Source organism: Schistocerca gregaria, chromosome 2, assembly GCF_023897955.1.
Source record: "Schistocerca gregaria isolate iqSchGreg1 chromosome 2, iqSchGreg1.2, whole genome shotgun sequence".
In the NCBI taxonomy this organism is placed as follows: domain Eukaryota; kingdom Metazoa; phylum Arthropoda; class Insecta; order Orthoptera; family Acrididae; genus Schistocerca; species Schistocerca gregaria.
In genome coordinates this window covers 328,599,927-328,620,527 of record NC_064921.1, presented here as the reverse complement: position 1 = coordinate 328,620,527, position 20,601 = coordinate 328,599,927, and the positions used below count along the sequence as shown (strand labels likewise).

Here is a 20,601-nt window from a genome sequence, read left to right as displayed (position 1 = left end):
GACTGAGCACAGAGCAAAGACAAGGAAGGAATCTGATTGTATTCTCCTCAAAGGTATCATCATAGCACTAAGTGCAATTGCAATTTGAGCAGAGGGCACGTAACTTTACCTGCACAATATGGACAGTTAAACATACCATGGAAGGAAACTTATTAGCAAATGATTAAAAATATTATGACATTAATGGGTAAAGCAGGTTACCTAATATAAATTAAAAGATTACCTGATAATATTTTGTCCTGAATGTTCCATACTACAACTTTATACTCAACTATTTGAGATTCACTACCAAATTTTTCAAACTATGTTGGGAACTGTAATTATATTGAGGTTTGATGGTGGTATCATATTATAGTATTTGGAGCATACTACTTCACTAATATTACCTTCTGAACATCAGTTCATGTTTCAACACTCTTTCAGTCACCATCATGCTTTAGAATGAAAAAAATTAACCAATACATTTTAAGAATTAATTTTAATTAACAACTTTACACTTTTGAAAAGTGGTCATTATCGGATAACTAATATTTTCAACAACGAATTTTGGTTTTGTCTGTACTAAATCTTTTCTCCAGATCATACATTAAATGCAAAACAGAGCATTTAAAAATAAAAAGTAATTAATAAATATATACAAACAGCTTTATATACAACCAAAGAATGTTCTCCCATTCTTTTTCACATAAAAGCTATGAACATTTGAAATAATTAGTTATTAAAATTATTAAAACTAAGTTCAAATATCCTGGGCTATAAAGTTTTCATATTATTCCAAAATAAATTTTAATGTGTTTCAGGAGAAATACAAATTTCTGTTACCAGGAGGGCTGTCTGCAAATTTAAGGCAAATATAGCATGCACTGTTCCAAGAAAACTGAACATGGTACAAATAAGTTTACACTTTTTCCATATTGCCATTACATAAAAACTTAATTCTCATTATGGGTGAGTTCACCATAACAGTCTCAGCGTTAAATTCCATACATTTCCACCATCATAGAAGATATTTAAGCTTCTGCACCACCCCTGAGTGCCAGTACCAAATGTAGAACTGAACCTCCTTGGACCTTGTAGTCTTGTGCAGTCTTTTCATCATTCCTGAAACGACAGATACAATGTAAGTTGTCAAAGCTACAAGTATTCAACTGAACATATTTATTTGGGCACGACAAGCAAAAATTGATGTTTATTCATTATTTTCTCTTAACATGGACAATTAAGTACATTAAACTACACTTTTTACATTTTTTTCCAAGTTTCAAAAAATCATCTTTTGTATGTTTTCCTTTACCCCCTTTTTTATTTAAAGAACAAAAATTATAGAGATAAGGATGTACAGGGTGCACCTGTAAAATGCTATAAATATCAAAAATAGTTCAGCTGTGGTTTCTCATAAGCTCTCCCACAAATAACACAAATTCTACAGAATGAGTCCTGACAGTTTCCTATTTTTGGAGCACTTAGTACCAGCTATTTTGACAAAGCAAGACAGAAATTTTCGACTTGCCACTTCTACTGAGAAAATATTCATTATAATATGGTAAGTGGTGCAAGTGTTAAAGAGTGATGTTACGAATGCTGCTACGAAAAGTTTATTTTTAGTAAAACCACATAGTAATTACATAGCTAATAGTTATTAATAAATGTACAATAGTATTTCTGAAACTGTTTAAATTTGCATAGTAGCATATGATTCAGCTTGAGGAATATTAAGAAGAGGCATTGCTGGATTTGAAGACAGATCAGTCACCACTGTTAAAGTCGCAGTGGGTGGTGAACTCTGTGAAAGGGTGGACGATATTGATCAAGCAATGGAAGAAGCACATGATAATAGAAATCCTGAGGTGGTGTCCTCAGTTTTGTGCAGCTGCTCATTCAGAAGTAACAGGAACTTAACTTTCATTTTGAGCCTGTCACAAAGTTTGTTTAAATCAGGGAGCATAGGTTGGAAAAAACACACACTCAACATCAGCTGACGAGTCCCGGTATCTTTTCATTTTAGTAAGGTTTTTCGACTAGTACTGGTAGCATATGAAAAAGAGAAACATGTGGTAGATCTGCACTCTGATTATCAGAAAGCAATAGCCTTGCATGTGGCACTTATGTGCAAACCTTGTCACGGATAACTTGCAATATATCTCATGTTTTTTTCTTGAAAATGAGGAGTTATGGCTGTCCCTCTGCACCAAAAACAATTTCTGGCATGTTAGCTGTATTTCATAGATAGCAATGCATGCCACGAAACAGACCAAATGTAAAATGGCCAGTAAAAAACTTTTCAAAATGTAAGTGGCATTTTATTTTACTTCGAAGAAACAAAATAACTATTGGCAACACCGAAAAGAACATTTCATTATGAAGCTATGATGTCACAATATAAGATTTAAAAAAATCTTTTTAACAAAATAATTTCCTCAAAATCAAATGAGAATGAATGCATAATAAAGAACATGCACACATCCCAAAATAATGTTTTTAATTTTTTTACATGAAAACAAAAGGTTTTCTGGAAAGTAATTACATAGGCAAATGTAGCTTTGCTTCATCTGGTAACATGTGCATTGCTTGAGGCAGAGGGCCAATGTGGACACTGACTGACTGGTCTTGCCTTTTTGGCCTGCGGGTGGAAAGGTGGCTGTTCCTTCAGCAGGGTCCTAGGAGGCACATAGTGCAGGGGTTTTCTATTTATTGGGAGCTCAAATGTTAAGAATGCATTAATGGAAACCATTAGGGGAAATAACGTTCAGGGCTGGAAAGAAAGTCAATGTGCATCAGCTGTGTCTATCAGTAGGCTTTGCCCAAGATGTGGACGTGGTTTTGGATGAAAAGGAGGCAATGGTTGAAAACTGAGTGAAGCAAGCAGTAAAGGAAAACAAACAAAAAATTGGAGTAGTCATTGAAGTCCAGCGAGAAGAAATAAAAACTTTGAAGTTTCCTGTTGATATTGTACTTCTGTCAGAGATGGCAGAGGACTTTGAAGAGCAGTAGATTAGATTAGATTAATACTTGTTCCATAGATCATGAATACGACACTTCGTAATGATGTGGAACGTGTCAGGTTAATAAAAGATGTCTGTACAAGAAATTACATTACACAAAATATTGCATGACACTAATGATTAAGGTTTTTTTTTTTACTTAGTTTATATCTAAAAATCCAGCCAATGAGTAGAAGGAGTTGTCATCTAGAAATTTTTTTAATTTATTTTTAAATGTTAGTTGGCTATCTGTCAGGCTTTTGATGCTGTTTGGTAGGTGCCCAAAGACTTTTGTGGCAGCATAATTTACCCCTTTCTGTGCCAAAGTCAGATTTAACCCTGCATAGTGAAGATTATCCTTTCTCCTGGTGTTATAGGTATGCACACTGCTATTACTTTTGAATTGGGTTGGATTATTATCAACAAATTTAATAAGGGAATATATATACTGTGACGTTACTGTGAGGATCCCTAGATCCTTAAATAGATGTCTGCAGGATGACCGTGGGTGGGCTCCAGCAATTATTCTGATTACACGTTTTTGTGCAATGAATACTTTTCTACTCAACGATGAATTACCCCAGAATATGATGCCATACGAAAGCAGTGAATGAAAGTAGGCATAGTAAGCTAATTTACTGAGATTCTTATCACCAAAATTTGCAATAACCCTAATAGCATACGTAGCTGAACTGAGACGTTTCAGCAGACCATCAATGTGTTGCTTCCAGTTTAACCTCTCATCAATGGACACACCTAAAAATTTTGAAAATTCTACCTTAGCTACAGACTTGTGTTCAAATTCTATATTTATTACTGGAGTTGTGCCATTTACTGTACGGAACTGTATATACTGTGTTTTATCAAAATTTAAAGAGAGTCCGTTTGCTGAGAACCACTTAATAATTTTGTGAAAAACATCATTTACAATTACATCACTTAGTTCTTGGTTTTTGGATGTTATTACTATACTTGTATCATCAGCAAAAAGAACTAACTTTGCATCTTCATCAATGTGGAATGGTAAGTCATTAATGTATATCAAGAACAGTAAAGGACCTAAGACCGAACCCTGTAGGACCCCGTGCTTGATAGCACCCCAGTTTGAGGAATCAGCTGTTGTTTTAACATTACACGAACCACTTATTTCAACTTTCTGCATTCTTCCAGTTAAGTATGAATTAAACCATTTGTGCACTGCCCCACTCAAACCATAATGATTTAGCTTATCTAAAAGAATTCCATGATTTACACAATCAAAGGCAGTGTCTTGGAAGGAGGATATAAGTCGAACAACAACAAAAGCGAAACAAGGATAATGGAATGTAGTAGACTTAAATCAGGTGATACTAAGGGAATCTGATTAGGAAATGATACATTTAAATCCGTAACTGATGACTGCCAAAGCAGAGATAATCTAAAATGTAAACTGGCAGTGGTAAGAAAAGCATTTCCGAAGAACAGATATTTGCTAACATCAATTATGGATTTAAGAAGTCTTTTCTTAAAGTGTTTGTCTGGAGTATAACCATGTATGGAAGAGAAACATAGAAAATAAACAGTTTGGACAAAAAGAGAACAGATGCTTTTGAAATGTGCTGCTGCTACAGAAGAAAGCAGGAGATTCAATGGGTAAGTCATGTAACTATGAGGAGGTACGAAATAGAATTGGGAAGACAAGAAATTTATGGTACAACATGGCCAACAGAAGCGATCAGTTGATAGGACAGATTCTGAGACACCAAGAGATCACTAGTTTAGAGTTGGAGGGAAGTGTGTGTGTGTGTGTGTGTGTGTGTGTGTGTGTGTGTGTGTGTGTGTGTGGTATAAATTTTAATGGGAGACTACGAGATCAATAACGTAAGCAGATTTGGAGACACACAGGTTGTAGTAGTTATTCGCAGGTGAAGACACTCACGAAGGATAGAATAGCATGGAAAGCTGCAACAAACCAGATTTCAGACTGCAGACCACCACCACCACCACCAAGAGGCTGCCAGTTCAGTTTCTTCAGCATCTCTATGACGCTTTCCCACAGGTCAAACAAACCTGTGATCATTAATGTTGCCCTTCTCTGTATATGTTCAATATCCCATGTCACTCCCCTCTGGTATGGGTTCCACATACGTGAGCAATAACCTAAAACTGGCCACACAAGTGATTTGTAAGCAATGCCTTTCTACCAATAAAGGAAAGTTTACTACCTGCTTTACCCTGACTGAGCCTACATGATCAAACCATTTCATATCCCTACACCCAGGTATTGGTTAGAGTTGGCCGATTACATCTGTGACTCACTGATATTTTAGTCATAGGATACTACCTCTCTTCGTTTTGTGAAGTGCACAATTTTACATTTCTCAACAATTGGAGCAAGTTGCCTATCTTCAAGTCATTTTGAAATCTTATCAAGATCTGACTAAATAGTTATGAAGCTTCTTTCAAACAATACTTCATTGCAGATAACTACATCATCTGCAAAAAAAGTTGAGGTTACTATTAATATCGTCCACAAGGTCATTAATATACAACACAAATAGCAAGGGTCCCAAAACACTTCCATGGGTCACAACTGAATTTATTTCTACATCCAATGAAGACTCTCCATCCAAGATTAAATGCTGCAGGATCCCTGCCACAAAGCCCTCAATACAGTCACAAATTTCACTTGATACCCATACGATTGAACTTTTGGCAATAAACGTATGTGACATACCGAGTCAAATGCTTTTCGGAAATCAAGAAATACATCTACCTGACTGCCTTGATACAAAGCTATCAATGATTTGTGAAAAAAAGTTGCAATTTGGTTTTCACATGATTGATGTTTTCAAATTCATGTTGGTTGACATTGAAGAGGTCATTCATTAAGTTTGAAATACAAATATGTTTAAGATTCTACAATAAATCAATGTCAAGCACATTGGACAGTAGTTTTGTGGATCACTTTTTCTACCCTTCCCGTAGATGGGTGTGAACTACGCTTTACACCCTGTGCTTTCTTCCAACTATGGAGCATGGTTTTTTGTTCAAGGGATCTACAACAGATTATAGTTAGACGAGGGGCTAACTGAGCCACAAATTCAGTATAGTATCTGACAGAGATTCCATGCCCTGGAGCTTTGTTCAGTTTAGACAATTTCAGCTTTTTCTCAACACCACTTACACAAACTTATTTCACTCACCTTTTCAGTAATATAAGGATTAAATTGGGGCTATTCTCTTGGATTTTCAATTCTAAGTGAATATTTAAAAATGAAAGTGAGCATTTTAGATTTTCTTTGTTACCATTAATTTCAGTTCCTATCTCATTCACAAGGGACTGGATACTATTTCTGGTGTCTCTAACAACAAGACCAGAATTTCTTTGGATTTTATGAAAAGTCAATTGACAATATTCTGCTACGGTAGTCATTGAAGTCACCAAGCATTGCTCTCTTGACAGCCAAACATTTCATTTGGCATGTCTGTCTATAGTCCTATGCTTTGTTTTTCACCTATAATGCATTAGTCTATTTTTTTTTTTAGAAGTTTCTTTATGGTGACTATGGAAAGTCCCCTTCATTATGGACTGTTGTACTGGGTACATATCTATCCAGTCAGTCACTATCTATGTCAATTATTCTTTTAAATTTCAACCACAGTTCCTCTACATACTCCTGCCCTGTGCTGAGTGTTTCAAGTTCTTCAGCGATTTACGACACTACCGATTTTTTACGTAGTTTACTGAACATGTATAACTTTCTGCTTGTTTTTGTTGTCCTTTGTACTTCGTTTTGTTTGTTTTGGTTGCATAGGCAACTAGGGTCATATGAAGACATGTCAGAACTGTAGATCACAAACGACTACACGTTAATTCCAATCATTGGAAAGGGAGACAGCTAAAATCAGGGACGTGGAGGAAGGTCTATAAAACGCGCCATAGAGAAATGTAGGTCATATTACTGTGACAGATAAAGAGTACAACGTGGTCGACAATCCTGGCATCGTTTGCTAAAACAGTCAATAATTCAGACAGCAAACACAAATGAGAACTTACGTGGTTGAAAAAGGGGCATTGTGTCAGCAAATGGTGGACCGTCAAAGCTCGAACGCAATGAGTACTAAATGGTGGGGAACACCACTTAAATGGTGATGGCTAAAAAGGCAGTGCCTCATTCGCAACCTAGCTAAAATGATCTCCTCATGGCCAGAGGGCCACAAGGAGGTCATCCTAGCTGCTGAGAGAGGACCCATGAAAGGAGGACCAGGGGTGATACCAATGTGACTCCAGCTCCTGACAGGTGGCAACACAGTGATCATCAGAGGGAATGTAAGAACTAGCACACACAGGTACGAGGATTGCAGCCTTGGCAGCAGAGTCAGCAGCCTTGTTTCCCATCAGACCGATGTGAACAGATATCCACTTAAACATCACAGTTGCTCCATCGAGAGTGAGCAAGTAACAGCTTTCCTGGACCAGTTACACTAAGGAATGGACCGTGTACAGCACACAGAGGCGGAGCAGACGACAATTGAAAAGTCTATGCCACCATATGTACTGCATGGCCTGATACAGGGCAAAGAGCTCTACTGTAAATACTGAGCATTGTTCTGGAAGCCAATACCAAAAAATGTTTGCATCAATGACAAAGGCACACATGACACCGAGGTCAGTCTGAGAGCCATCATTGTACACAAAGATACTGTCGTAAAGATCCATGCAAAGGTTGTGAAACTGAAGGCGATAGAGTGAGGCTGGAGTAGTCTCCTTAGAAAGTGAATGAAGCCCAAGGTGAACACAGGCCACTGCACAATGCCAAGCTGGTGAAGAGTTTACATCTACTGGGAAAGTTGCAGGAAGTGTGAAGTTAAGCTGCCGGAGCATGAGCTGAAAGCTAACTCCAGGAGGTAACATAGACAAGGGATGCGGGCATAGGATGGGTGGCCAGGCATGGCGGACAAATGGTATGCGTACCTGCCGAGGAGAAAGTCACGGCAGTGCGACAGCAGTAGTTCAGCAGCTTCTGCATACAAACTCAACTGGGCTAGTGTAAAAGGCACTAGGGGCCAAACTGATGTCACAATAGTGGATACGATTGAGATGGTGTAAGAGGGACGGACATGCAGATGCATAAATGAAACACCAAACTCTAGTTTCAAATGAACAAAGGACCAGTACAAATGGAGGAGGGTGGTTCAATCTGCTCCCAGGAAGTACGACTGAGGACATGTAGGGCATTGAGGGACCGTGTACAGCAAGCTACCAGGTAAGATTTGTGAGAGGACCAAGAAAATTTCCTATCGAGCACAAGCCTCAGGAATTTCGTAGTCTCAATGAGCGGAAGAGCAACAGGCCCAAGATGTAAGGATGGTGGAAGAAACCAACTGCATCACCAGAAATTCATATAAACACTTTTCAGTGGAAAAGTGAAAGCCATTGTCAATGCTCCATAAGTAACGATGATCGAGACATCGCCGAAGATCCCGCTCAAGGAGCCAAGTCCTTGGAGAACTCCAATAGATGGTAAAGTCATTGACAAGGCGGGAGCTGGAGATGCCTGGTGGGAGACAGGGCATTATAGGGTTCATGGCGATAGCGAAGAAGACTGTGCTCTGGATTGGGCCGAGGAACACATTTCCTGGATAAAGGTGTCTGACAAGGTAAAACCCACATATGCCTTGAAAACTATCTTTTAAAAATTCCTGAAGGAAATGGGGCAGGCAGCTATGGAAGCCCACACAGAGAGAGTATAGAGGATACAAGGCCTCCAGCAAATATCATACACTTCCTCCAAATCGAAAAAACATGGCCACAGTCTGGGATTCATGCAGAAAATCATTCACGAGATGAGTGGACAAAGTGACGAGACAGTCAACTGCAGAACGGTGCATTCGAAATCCACACTATGCAGTGATTAGTAAATTGCGAGGCTCTATGATGATAATGAGGATGATGACGATGAGTTGGGTTGAGGGGGCAGTCGACATCACGGTCATCAGTGCCCTGAAGAAAAATTAAGATGAAATCTCATGGGAGGGGACGAAGACTGTTCCCACAGCAAGACTCCAGCCACCATACCATATGGGCATGAATGATATGTAACTTCACCTTGCAAACACAGCTGGTGAGAGAAAGAGGGCAGTAGCTAGAAGGAAGGTGTTTGTCCTTACCGGGTTTAGGTATGGGTATGGCAGTGGCTTCACGCCAGCATCTGAGAAATGTGCTGTCTTCCCAGGTGTGGTTGTACATATGACAGAAAGCGCTTGCCCACAAGAGAAAGGTGCTGCAAAATCTGATGTTATCATCTTCAGAGACTGTGGTGGAGGATCAGGATGAAGTGAGAGCACAATCTAGCCCCCTCATAGTAAAGGCGGCATTGTAGCACTCACAATTCTGAGAAGGGAAGGGTATTGCCCAAGCCGCCTCCACTCGTTTGCGATGGAGGAGAAGGCAGGGCGATAGTGGGAGGAGCTCTTAATCTCCACAAAATGGCGGCCCAAGGTGTTGGTGATAGCTTTAGGATCCACGACGACATTGTCTGCTACTGTATGGCCGGAAATCGGGGAATGGATCTTGGTCACAGTTAGCCGTCAGAAGGAGTGGAATTGTCAAAAGAACTAGTGAATGAAATCCCGCTAGCTTTTTTGCTATCCTGAAGAATGCAACGACACTGTGCACGCAACTTCTTATAATGAATCCAGTTTGCCATCATAGAATGATTGTTTAAAACACAGACAGCATGTTTCTGCCAGCGAATTGCATTGTGCCTCAGTGCACAAAGGGACCAGGACACGGAGTGATAAAGAGGAAGTGTGAAGAATGGAATGTTCTGCAGTGGTAAGGATAACGTTTTTAAGATATTCTACCTGGTCACCACAACTGGGGAAATGTTGTTCGTTGAAGGTCGCCACAGAGGAGTAAAGCCTTCAGTCAGCCTTAGTAAGCTGCCATTTGGGTGTGCATGTAGGTGTGATAGGAAGCAGCAAATGGATAGCACACGGAAAATGATCACTCGAGTGCACATCAGAGACAATGGGCTACTCGAGACGATGGGCAAGCTGGGCTGTGCAGAAGGGATTAAGTTGACTGAGAAAATCAGCCAAGAGAGCACCTCTCTGACAGCTTCTGGGAGAACACCAAAGGGGATGGTGCACATTAAAAGCCAGCGAGCAGCTGAAAGGTGTGAGGTAGCTGCTCAATAAGCTGGAGGAAGTCTGCCATGGTGACACCAAATGACAGAGAGATGTAAAAGGTAAAAAGAGGAAATGTCAAGTGAGGAAGGAAAAGGCGAACTGCAACAGCTTGAAGGTTGGTAGTCAAGGAGATGGGTTGACTATGAACATCATCCCCTATGAGCAACACGATTCCCTCACTGAGATGGAATGCCGTCGTCAACAGACTGGGAAGAAATGCAAGAGCTGAAAGCGGACTTGAGGACGCAATTTTGTTACTCGATGGCAGAGAACAAGTGGGCTGCAATTCTAAGAGCAGTCGAAAATCATCATTGCTGGATTGAGCATTGCCAGCATTCCACTGGATGAGAGTCAATATGACAAAAGAAAGAAGGAAGGAGTGTCACCTTGGCAGCTGCCGAAAGCCAGCCTTTGAAGATTCACTGCTACAGGGCACAGAGGCAGGAGGATCCTGCTCCATGAGATCTACAGAAGCATCAGCATTCTCCGACTGATGGCCTGCAGAGTCCAGGGCACAAAATTGGTTGGTAGTGTGCACTGGTGACACGGAGGATTGCCGGGTGAGGGTATCAAGTGACACCGTTGAAGAGGGTCTTCGAGTTGGTGAGGAGCGAAGGTGCAAGCAGTTGGTGTGCTTGAGAATCAGAAATAGTCTCCAAAAGCATAAGGCCATTGCATAAATGAGAGCAGGATTTCACAGGGCCTGAAATTGCATTAACATCTTTCCGAATAATAAATTGTTTGATTGTAGAGAAGGACTGACCGTCTTCAGTACATGAAACCCCAAGGACCATTGGTGCAGCTGGGAGGGTCTTTGAATCGTTAGCCTCAATCCGTTTGCGTTTCATAGCCATAGGCTGTGAAGAAGATGGGCTCAATGTGAGAAATTCTCCCATAATTACCAGCGTCTCCGATGGCAAGCTCCTTCCACCTGGGAGCCCCCATCAGAAGGGGGCGCACGTCCCTTGGTGATTCTTCATGCCTCAAGTCACACCTCCCAAACACCTGACAGAGGAAATCAATCAGCAATTTGGGAAGGTAGCAGCTCAGGCAATCACCTCTCCCTGGGACTGGCCTGTACCAGGGGATATGTGCAAACCCTACCTGCTGACCCAGTTACCTGTAACACATCAGAAGTGTGGGCTGGCCTTCAGGAGCACGCAGGAAGGAAAAAGAAAAAGAGGAACCGCAAACACCATAGTAGAGGAAGGATTGGTGAAGGTGAACAAAGAAAGGAAAAAGGAACAAAGAACAATGTAGAGTATTCTGATACTGACTACCAAAAATGCAAATACATAAAGAGAGAGAGAGAGAGAGAGAGAGAGAGAGAGAGAGAGAGAGAGAGAAGCCCAGACATGTTTCCCAAGGAAGGGGGAAAAAGAACAGCAAGAGGACAGACATGCAGCATGGAAGGGAAAAGCTGTTCCATGACTGGAGCCCCGTGGTAGCCAAGCATGAACCTGCCAAAGAGCATCAAGGCCCCCTCTACTTTGGTAATCATTGTTGCCCCAATTGCTGTTTACTGATACCAGTTGATGTGGTCATTGTCAAAAGGTAAGGTCTATTTGTTGCCATTAGTTCCACCATACTACCATCATGAGTGGGGTTCCAAACTATGTTTTAAATCATTTTCAGCTTCTGTGTCGTCATATTGCCTCAGTGAGAAAAGAAAAGACAGACAGACAGACACACACAACTAAATGGTAATTCATTTTTAAAATAAATTTACAGCGCTCTCTGAAAAAGTTACAGAAATGAGTGCTAAGCTAACCAACCTTCTATTAATCCATAAATCCAAATTGCAATAACCAAAAGAAAATAGCACACTTTTTTTATCTTAGGGACATAACAATGCCGTTACTCATTGCTCAGTTTTCATTTGAAGGACCATACGTGTTCTCTCATGGTGGAGGTGGGATAAAGAAGAAAATTTTGTTTGCATTGGATGAACTTTGCGTGTTTTTCGACTGAAGTGTGGACTATAGCATCAAACTTCTTACAGGCTTCTAATGGATTACACTTCCAATTGTATAAACTACATCAATTACATTGTCTCTCTCACCCTCCACAATCTAATCATAAACAACTTTGTCAGCAGCCATCTGATTCTAACAATCAGAAATTTCACACTGTCAGTGCTAGTTTAAAACAATATTGTGCACTCTGAATCATAGTGTGTCACGACTACCACTCCATTAGGATTCACCAACAGAACAAGTTGAGTATGAAGCAACTGCAGGACCACCGTTCTCAGACTTAACATACTCATGGAAGGCATTGACGTAACAGAGGTGCCTTGATTTCTATTGTGTGTAATCCTCGACATTAGACCCATACTTTTCTGATCTCTAATAGGTACCTGTGACATCTCTTACAGTGCTGTACTGTAACAGGATCGGATAGGAGTATCTATAAACTGAGCAAAGTGCACAGCGTGTGCCATCATCAAACAGATTGTTGCGACTTTTTTTTGTAACACTGTTTACATTTTGCTAGATACATTCCAGAGAGAGAGAGAGAGAGAGAGAGAGAGAGAGAGAGAGAGAGAGAGAGAGAGCACCAGCCACCAGTATATAAGTTAAATGTGCAGATAAGTTTTAATCTACGACAGTCTGTGACATTTCCTCCAGATTATATCACTCTTCAAGCAATTTTGCTTATTTCATAATAGTTACAATAGGAAACTATACTACTAGCACCTATGACATGGAGGATAATCATACCATACTGTCAAAACTGGAGAATATCACTACTGAAAATTATTTCGAAGTGTGATAAACTGCTAATTTTTTGCATGTTACTGCTCCACATTTGATGATGGTCTAGTCACTTTCACTTATGCATACCAGGAATTAATTTATCAAAGCCACTGCTCGAGATTCGCCAATATGATCCAGGTATGTACAAAACCTAAAAATGTGGTGGCCTCCTCCACCTGGAAGAAAAGGAGGGGTGAAAATGACAGGCAGTGTGCAACTGAGCTGGGTAGAAGTTACACACTGGACTCACTCCTGCATTTTTCATAGTTTGTGTGTGATGTATGTACATAGTTTTTAGAATGCAAAGTGTGAATGTAAACGTTAGGGTACGCTAAATATAAATTTGTTACCACAACCTTCATTTGGCATTTCCGTTCATTGGTATTGCAAGCTCATAACCAAATTGCAACACTACCACAATTTCAGAGGTGGTCCATTATCACACTATGGCCCTGAAATGTGACACTTTGTGCAGACAAGTGAAATGTCCTTGCAGTTATATCTTCTAAGCTTTCTGCCTTATTCATTCCAGATATAGAAAGAAAATCATAAAGCCACCTAAGAACGGTGTGTACAAAATCCCTGAAACTTTTGAACACGATTTAAGTGTTTTATTGATGAAATTATGTTCTAAATTTGCAGTGCATTTATTTGCAAACATTAGGCCTTAATTATACCTTAATCACGTGACTTTCGACAGAATGAATGCTGGCTATAAAGAATTTTTTTTCTGCAAATCTGAATACAATCTGATTGCTGACTCCATACATAGTACTACCAGAGGTGTGGGCAAGAAATCCACATACCGTCTGTTTTAGAGCTTTCATGTTACCATGGAAGTCTTAGGTTATTATGACTGTTAACAACATTATGACCACTAAAAGTAGCACTGTTAAATCCAATGTCATGTGTCCAACTTATGTATCAGTTACCTGCTAGCGTGTCCTGGGAAGAATATGCTATGTTCTTGTCTGTAAAGATAATTAAACATCAGGTCCAAAAGTTGGTGTTTTCAATTTACTACCTGACAAACAATTACATGAGAAATGGATATGCTCTGTAGACAAAATTTTATTCCAACAAAACAGCCCTTAGTAATTATTGATTAAATTTGTTCTTCCCTCAGCTTTAAAATTTATGGTAATAGAACAATACATAAAATTAAGGGAACACACTCACTGATTGACTGATGCACAGAAACATGCTGCAGAAAAGATTACCTGCACTAACTTTCGAGCTCTTACTCTTTCTCTAGCGAAACACACACACACACACACACACACACACACACCCACACACACCCACACCCGCAAACACCCACACACACCCACACGCACGCAAACACCCACACGCACGCAAACACCCACACGCACGCAAACACCCACACGCACGCAAACACCCACACGCACGCAAACACCCACACGCACGCAAACACCCACACGCACGCAAACACCCACACGCACGCAAACACCCACACGCACGCAAACACCCACACGCACGCAAACACCCACACGCACGCAAACACCCACTGCAAGACTGTTGATTATCACTTATTGTGGACAGCTACCTTTCACTGACATGGGGAGGGGTACGGAAGGACGCACAAGGTGAGGAGCGAGCAGAGAGAGTCAGGTCTTTTGGCAGATAACTCAGTGTTGCACAGCAAGACAAAATGATTTCAGAGAGTAAAACATAGAAAGGGCATAGACAGGGTGGGGGACTGGGGTGGGGTGGGGGGTTGTGAGTGAGTAGAGGAAAGGAGAAGGTGGAGATGGCTTCACCTGGTCCTCCTCAACACAACAAGCCACTTTATAGCAGAGATGCTAAGTCGCAGATGTGCACAGCGACTCAGCATCTCCGCTACATGTTGAGTAGCAATTATCCTTTTCCATAATGGTTTTATATTCCATCCTGGGTTTTCAACAGGTTAATTTCAACAAGCCTATTTCTTAGATGTTTATCTCCACCTCTCAGGTGGTTCCAAAAATAAGTGTGTTCATATCAAGTGCACCATCCACCAACAGGGAGGTGCCTAAATATATTGATAACCTTACCAGCGCCTTTACCGACTGTCAGTATACTATCCAGCTCATCTGTAAGCAGATCATCTAGGCCAGATGATTGTCCCTCTGATCAAGTATAACTTTGGCCTTTAAGAGCTCAACAACATCCTTCAGCAGAATTTTGACTACCTATGCCCAGAGATGAGGGATATCCTTCACACATCACCCAAGGTCACATTCTGCTGATCACCCAACCTACAGAATGTCTTTGCTCATTCCTATTCCAATCCTGCACCCTATGGGCCTATCCCTTCTGGCTGACCCAGGTGCAAGACCTGTCCCATACACCCACCTACCTACCTACCTACCTACCTCTTCCTATCATAGTCCAGTCACATTCATTTCTTACCCTGTAAAAGGCACGGCCTCTTGTTAAAGCAGCCATTTTATACATTAGCTATGCTGCAATTACTGTACAACATTCTATGTGGGCTGACACATAACCAACTGTCTACTCCATAAATGGCCACCGTCAAATTGTGGCAAACTGCAAACTTGACCATCCAGTTGCCGAACATGCTGTGCACCACAAGACAAATGACCAACAGCTGCTTCACTATTTAAAGCATTTTGATACTCCATTCCAGCACTATTTTCTCTGAACTACGCAGGTGGGAATTCTGTCTTCATCATACCCTATGCTCTCAGTCCCCCTAGCCTAAACCTCCACCAACCTGCTTATCACTTTCTTGTTGTGCAGCCACTGAGTTATCTGTCTGAAGACCTGCCTCTTACTACACCTCCTAACCCTATGTGGTATTCTCTAACCCCTTCATCTGAAAGGCAAGTGCTCTCCCTTAATCAATGGTCTTACGATGGTCCAAACATACACACGTTTGGGTGTCTTTTTACACTTTCACTTCGAGAAAGAACAAGAGCTTGAAAGTAAGTATAAATCTTGTGTGCTTCTATGCACCACATTGTGTTTTTATGAACCACATGTCAGTCAGCTACAGGTTAGTTTTTGCCTTTCTTTCATTATTTCATCCAAGAATTTCCTTTGTTGGTAATAGAAATGTGACAATAATACTTACTGGAGTAGTTTGCACTGCTGTTTCAGACCGACCCGATCTGAAGAAGTATTAGTTTCTTTGTTCATGGGTGAGCTAAAATGAGACTGCTGATTTGTGAGTGTAATTAACTAGCAAGTACACACTTTAAATAACACTTACATTAATCAAGAAAAAAAGACTAATTTAATACTTTTCATTTCTAGATGCAGTACGGACCACATTGCGAGTGACTTGTTCAGAAAATGAACAGCAATTCAATATGTCTCGTGTTTCTGAAAGAGATCTCTCGACCCCAAATTATCTGCCATGTAGTTACTGAATACATGCATTAGGCAGATCAAATTCAAGTGGAGAGAGTGGAAAGTAGAGATCTTCCAGTTACAGACAAAGGAATGGAAACCATTCCGATTACCAAAGGTGATAGCTACAGTGGATGGGTAAATTGTTAGCTGTACTTAAGATTACAATATTAAAGGTGATGATACTGAGATTCTGGATGAAAACATGCTGCCCTTCTTTATTACATTTGTGATTTAATGTGTGAATGATTACGTTAAACAACCAATGAATACTGCAACGTTTTTCTGGTGATGGAAACTAACCTGACAGATAGCAATAATCTTACTATATATCCCAAGCAGTAGGTGTGGTTTATGTTATTGGTGTTACACAATGTGTGTTGCTTAAACTCATGTTGTCGCAAATAAAATACTCGCACAAATGGAAAAAATATTTCTGTAACAAACATTCTGGTGCAGCAATGCACGCTAAATGATTCGTTTGCGGATCACCAGATTGTTAACAATCACAGCGTACACTGATCTGTCAGCTTATTAATGAATAACTATACAAATTAAATGACTTGACACTTTGAAAAGCAAAATTTCACTGAATGAAAAATATTCAAAATGTAATTTTGCACAGCATAAAAAATGAAATACAAACTAAGAATTATTTTTTTCAATGACATCCATTTCTTCTTTAATAATGTTTTCATACACAGTTCTTCAAAGAATTATTTTTCCCTATAAAACATAAAACTTCCTTTCCCAGTATGTACCTGAAGGCTTTAGTGTAAAAATAGTTTCACAAAATAAGGTTTTCCTGAACACCGCGATGGGTTCCATCTAGTTTGGAGGTTACGGAAATCATTTTTGAGTTTACCTCTTAAAAGGCAATAATTTGACATGGAAACAGGTGCTGTTGAACATACATTTTTTTAAAATTACAGTATGTGGATAATTACCATACACAGCATACATTCCAAAATGAATTTGCACTAACAGGTAATGCAGTGTTTGCTGCTACCAAGGCTGCAACTGTTTCTGAACTAGTGCAGAGGAGTACAGTCATAAAATTGTTATTTTTCATTGTTACAAATAACAGCAAAAATAGGCCACTGAAAAATTATTATTAAGTGCAATAAATGATCGGGAAAAGTGTTTTAAGACTGATTCGCCGTATATGTCTATGAAACGGCACGTGATGTCACCATCAAATGGTGGTGTGGAAGTTGGCAGAACATCAAGTCAAGTCCACTACACCTAGCCCAATAATGAACAATGAAACCTATATTATGAGATGGCATCCATGATACACAAAGTCATAATGTAGTATTGGAATGAAGGAGCTAGCAATGATAAACTGTATTAATGGCTAACACAAAAATTATAAAGGATGTTCTTGATGGAATATGTAGCCAACTGCTGAGAAGTGGAACACACAATGTTTATAAAGCAACATGCACAGTTTTTTTGGCCGTTTCTTGTGTTCTTTCTTTCTTTCTTTCTAAGTACCCAATATAGAAAACTTATTTTTCTCCCTCAACAACTTTTTCACTTGTTATGTTAATTCCAAATTTAGCAGGAGGAGACATGATGTCAGGACAATCTTTTTCCAGACAAACATTCACTGATGTCCCATTCCTTTCTGTTAACGGTCTGTGTGAATGCTCTCACTTGAAATGCATAGTGGAATGCTTTGACATTCTATTTAATCACGTGTGAATTAAACTTTAGGCCATCTCTAGCTCCTTGCCTATGGGGCAGTTGTATAAACCTGGGTTAGCTACCAGTTAACTTCTATTCCCAGAACTGTGCAGGAAAAGTGTTGTGCCAGCTTGGAGTAATGCCTAACAAGGGCACAAACTCTGAATATGTTAACTAGCAATTTCAAGCAGTGTTAGAGAAAGTATCCAGAGAATAAGTCTAATTAGCAATCAGAAAAAACTAAACAATATGACAATAATGATTAGATTTTGCAAATTATTCATCATAGTAAAAAGTAATAAGAAAGTGGGACAATGATTTAATCTTTATAAGAATACGTCAACTCTGAACTTGCACCAAGATTTCGTCTGTCAGAGGAAGCATATTTTCCATCTTTTAAATGAGAAACCAGATAATCTGACAATATGAGTCTGTATCTGTGTTTCATAGTGTAGTTCTATTGTTACTACACTGCCCAGCCACATTAACTGACCACCTGCCAAATGCATGAAAAACCAAGTTTTGTAGTGTGGACCACTGCGAGACACGCAGAAAGAGTGTTAATGAGGTTCTTGATGATACTGACAGAGATGGGAGCCATGCCAACTCCAGTGCCATGACTAGACGTGCTAGTTTTCTCACTTGAGGATCAATGGTCTGATTGGCCTGACTGATATATTCCAAGTGATTCTCCCCTGGATTTAAATCTGGTGAGTTCGGTAGCCTGGACAGTGTGGTAAATTCATCATGGTGTTCTTTCAACTATGCAGGTGGACTGTGAGCTGTGCGACATGTTGCACTGTCCTTTTGGTAGATGTCATTGTGCCGAGGAGTAACAAACTGCACATATGGGTGAACATGGTCCCCACTCATACTTGTGTTGATCCACTGTGCTTTCCAGAATGATGAGACCACCAAGGGAAAACATTCTCCAGACCATAACACTCCCTCCTCTGACCTGGACCCTTCTGACAATTGTTGCAGGGTGTTTGCTTTCAGTCCGACGGAGTATAAAACATTATTATCTGAGAAGGCCACATGTCACCACCCAGTGGATGTCCAACTGTGGTAATGTCAATCAAATTCCAGCCACTGTCACTGACGAAAAGGAATCAGCAAGGGTGCACAAACCATACACCTGCTTCGGAGGCCTATACACAGTGACGATCCCTTAACGTTTATTTAGTAGACTTTGTAGCCCCTTGGTTAATTTAGGTGGTCAGCTGCTGAACAACTGCACCTCCATTCACATGTATTCATCACTGCAGCCATTTTCCACCTGTCATCTATGGTCCATGGTACAGCTGCTTCAACCCAGTCCTAAGTACCGCCATTTTGCCATGACGGTATACTTTGGTGGCACACAAACAGTTCAAAAACTTAACCACTTTGGAAATGCTTCCACTCTTGGCACAAAAGCCAATGATCATTTAATTTTGGATGTCAGATAAATTGGTCCACTTCCGCATTAAGCCACTGAGTGCCCTGTCTCTCATGTTGCGCCAAAATGCTTTATATACCCTAGACTGCTACTGCTACAGGGGGCAATGAAAAATGCAACACATTGTACAGCACAAAGAATATCGAGTTATATTCAATATCTTGCCAACTTATTTATAAAATTTTGTCTGTTTTTGTTGCAATCGCATTTGTGATACGATGTCGCAACATAGGGATATCATCCACTTTGGTCGCATACACGTAGTTCTTCATGAATCTCCACATGAAGAAATCGAGCAGCGTAACGTCGGTGTACATAGTGGCCAGGCAATGGGTCCTCCGTGTCCAATCGAACGATTGGGAAATTTTCTATTCAGGAAACTTCCAACAGCAGTTGCCCAATGCGGCAGAGCTCCATCTTGTTGAAAAATGATGTTGCAAGTCTTGTATCTGAGGGTACACAAACTGCTTCGAATGTCCAGATACACTGACCCATTTTTTTTGTTCCAGAAAGAAGAATGGTCCAACAATCCTGTCGAGCATTAGTCCACACCAGATGTTTTAGTTTAGGGCTATCACAAACATGTTTAATGACGTGTGGATTTTGCGAACCCCAAATCCGAATATTATGCCTATTAACCTTTACTGATATATGAAAGGTTGCCTCATCTGAGAATAAACATCTTTCCAGGAAGCTGGCATCCATATCAATACGCTGCAGCATATCCGCAGCAAATTATTGTTGGTGTGGTTTGTCGTCAGATGTGGCAGAATTTGCACTTTATAAGCACATATATAAAGACGCTGGTGAACACCATGATGCAATGTTGATCGAGGTACATCAAGTTGCCTAGATGCTTCACGAATTCACTTGTTTGGGCTTCTGAGAAATGTTTGTCTGTTGTCCTCCATGTCTCTTCTGAAACTACGTAACATGCACCGCCAGATGTTTCAGAACACTTCCTGTTGCCAGAAACTTCCTATACCATTCCTTAACTGTTTTCATATCAGGTGGATCACATTCACACACACAACAATAATTTCTTTGCACAGTAACGGGCGATTTTGTTTCAGCAAACTACACTACTGCTTGCGTGCGCTGCTGTGGAGTCACCATTTTCACTTCATGCGGCCATGCTGCACTCTGGAGACGATACGTGGCACTTCTGATGTGGGAATAT

The 20,601-nt window shown here is 40.3% G+C and overlaps 1 protein-coding gene across 1 annotated transcript in view; it reads right to left on the bottom strand.

The window, feature by feature from the left end:
• Nucleotides 1-459: 459 nt before the first annotated feature.
• The window catches only part of LOC126336979 (NEDD8), a 39,450-nt gene continuing 19,308 nt past the window's right edge, over nt 460-20,601 (bottom strand). Inside the window, exon 4 of the mRNA XM_050001213.1 lies at nt 460-1,101. Within this exon, the coding sequence (XP_049857170.1) occupies nt 1,011-1,101 (91 nt within the window). The 3' untranslated portion in view covers nt 460-1,010. The remainder of the gene's footprint in view (nt 1,102-20,601) is intronic.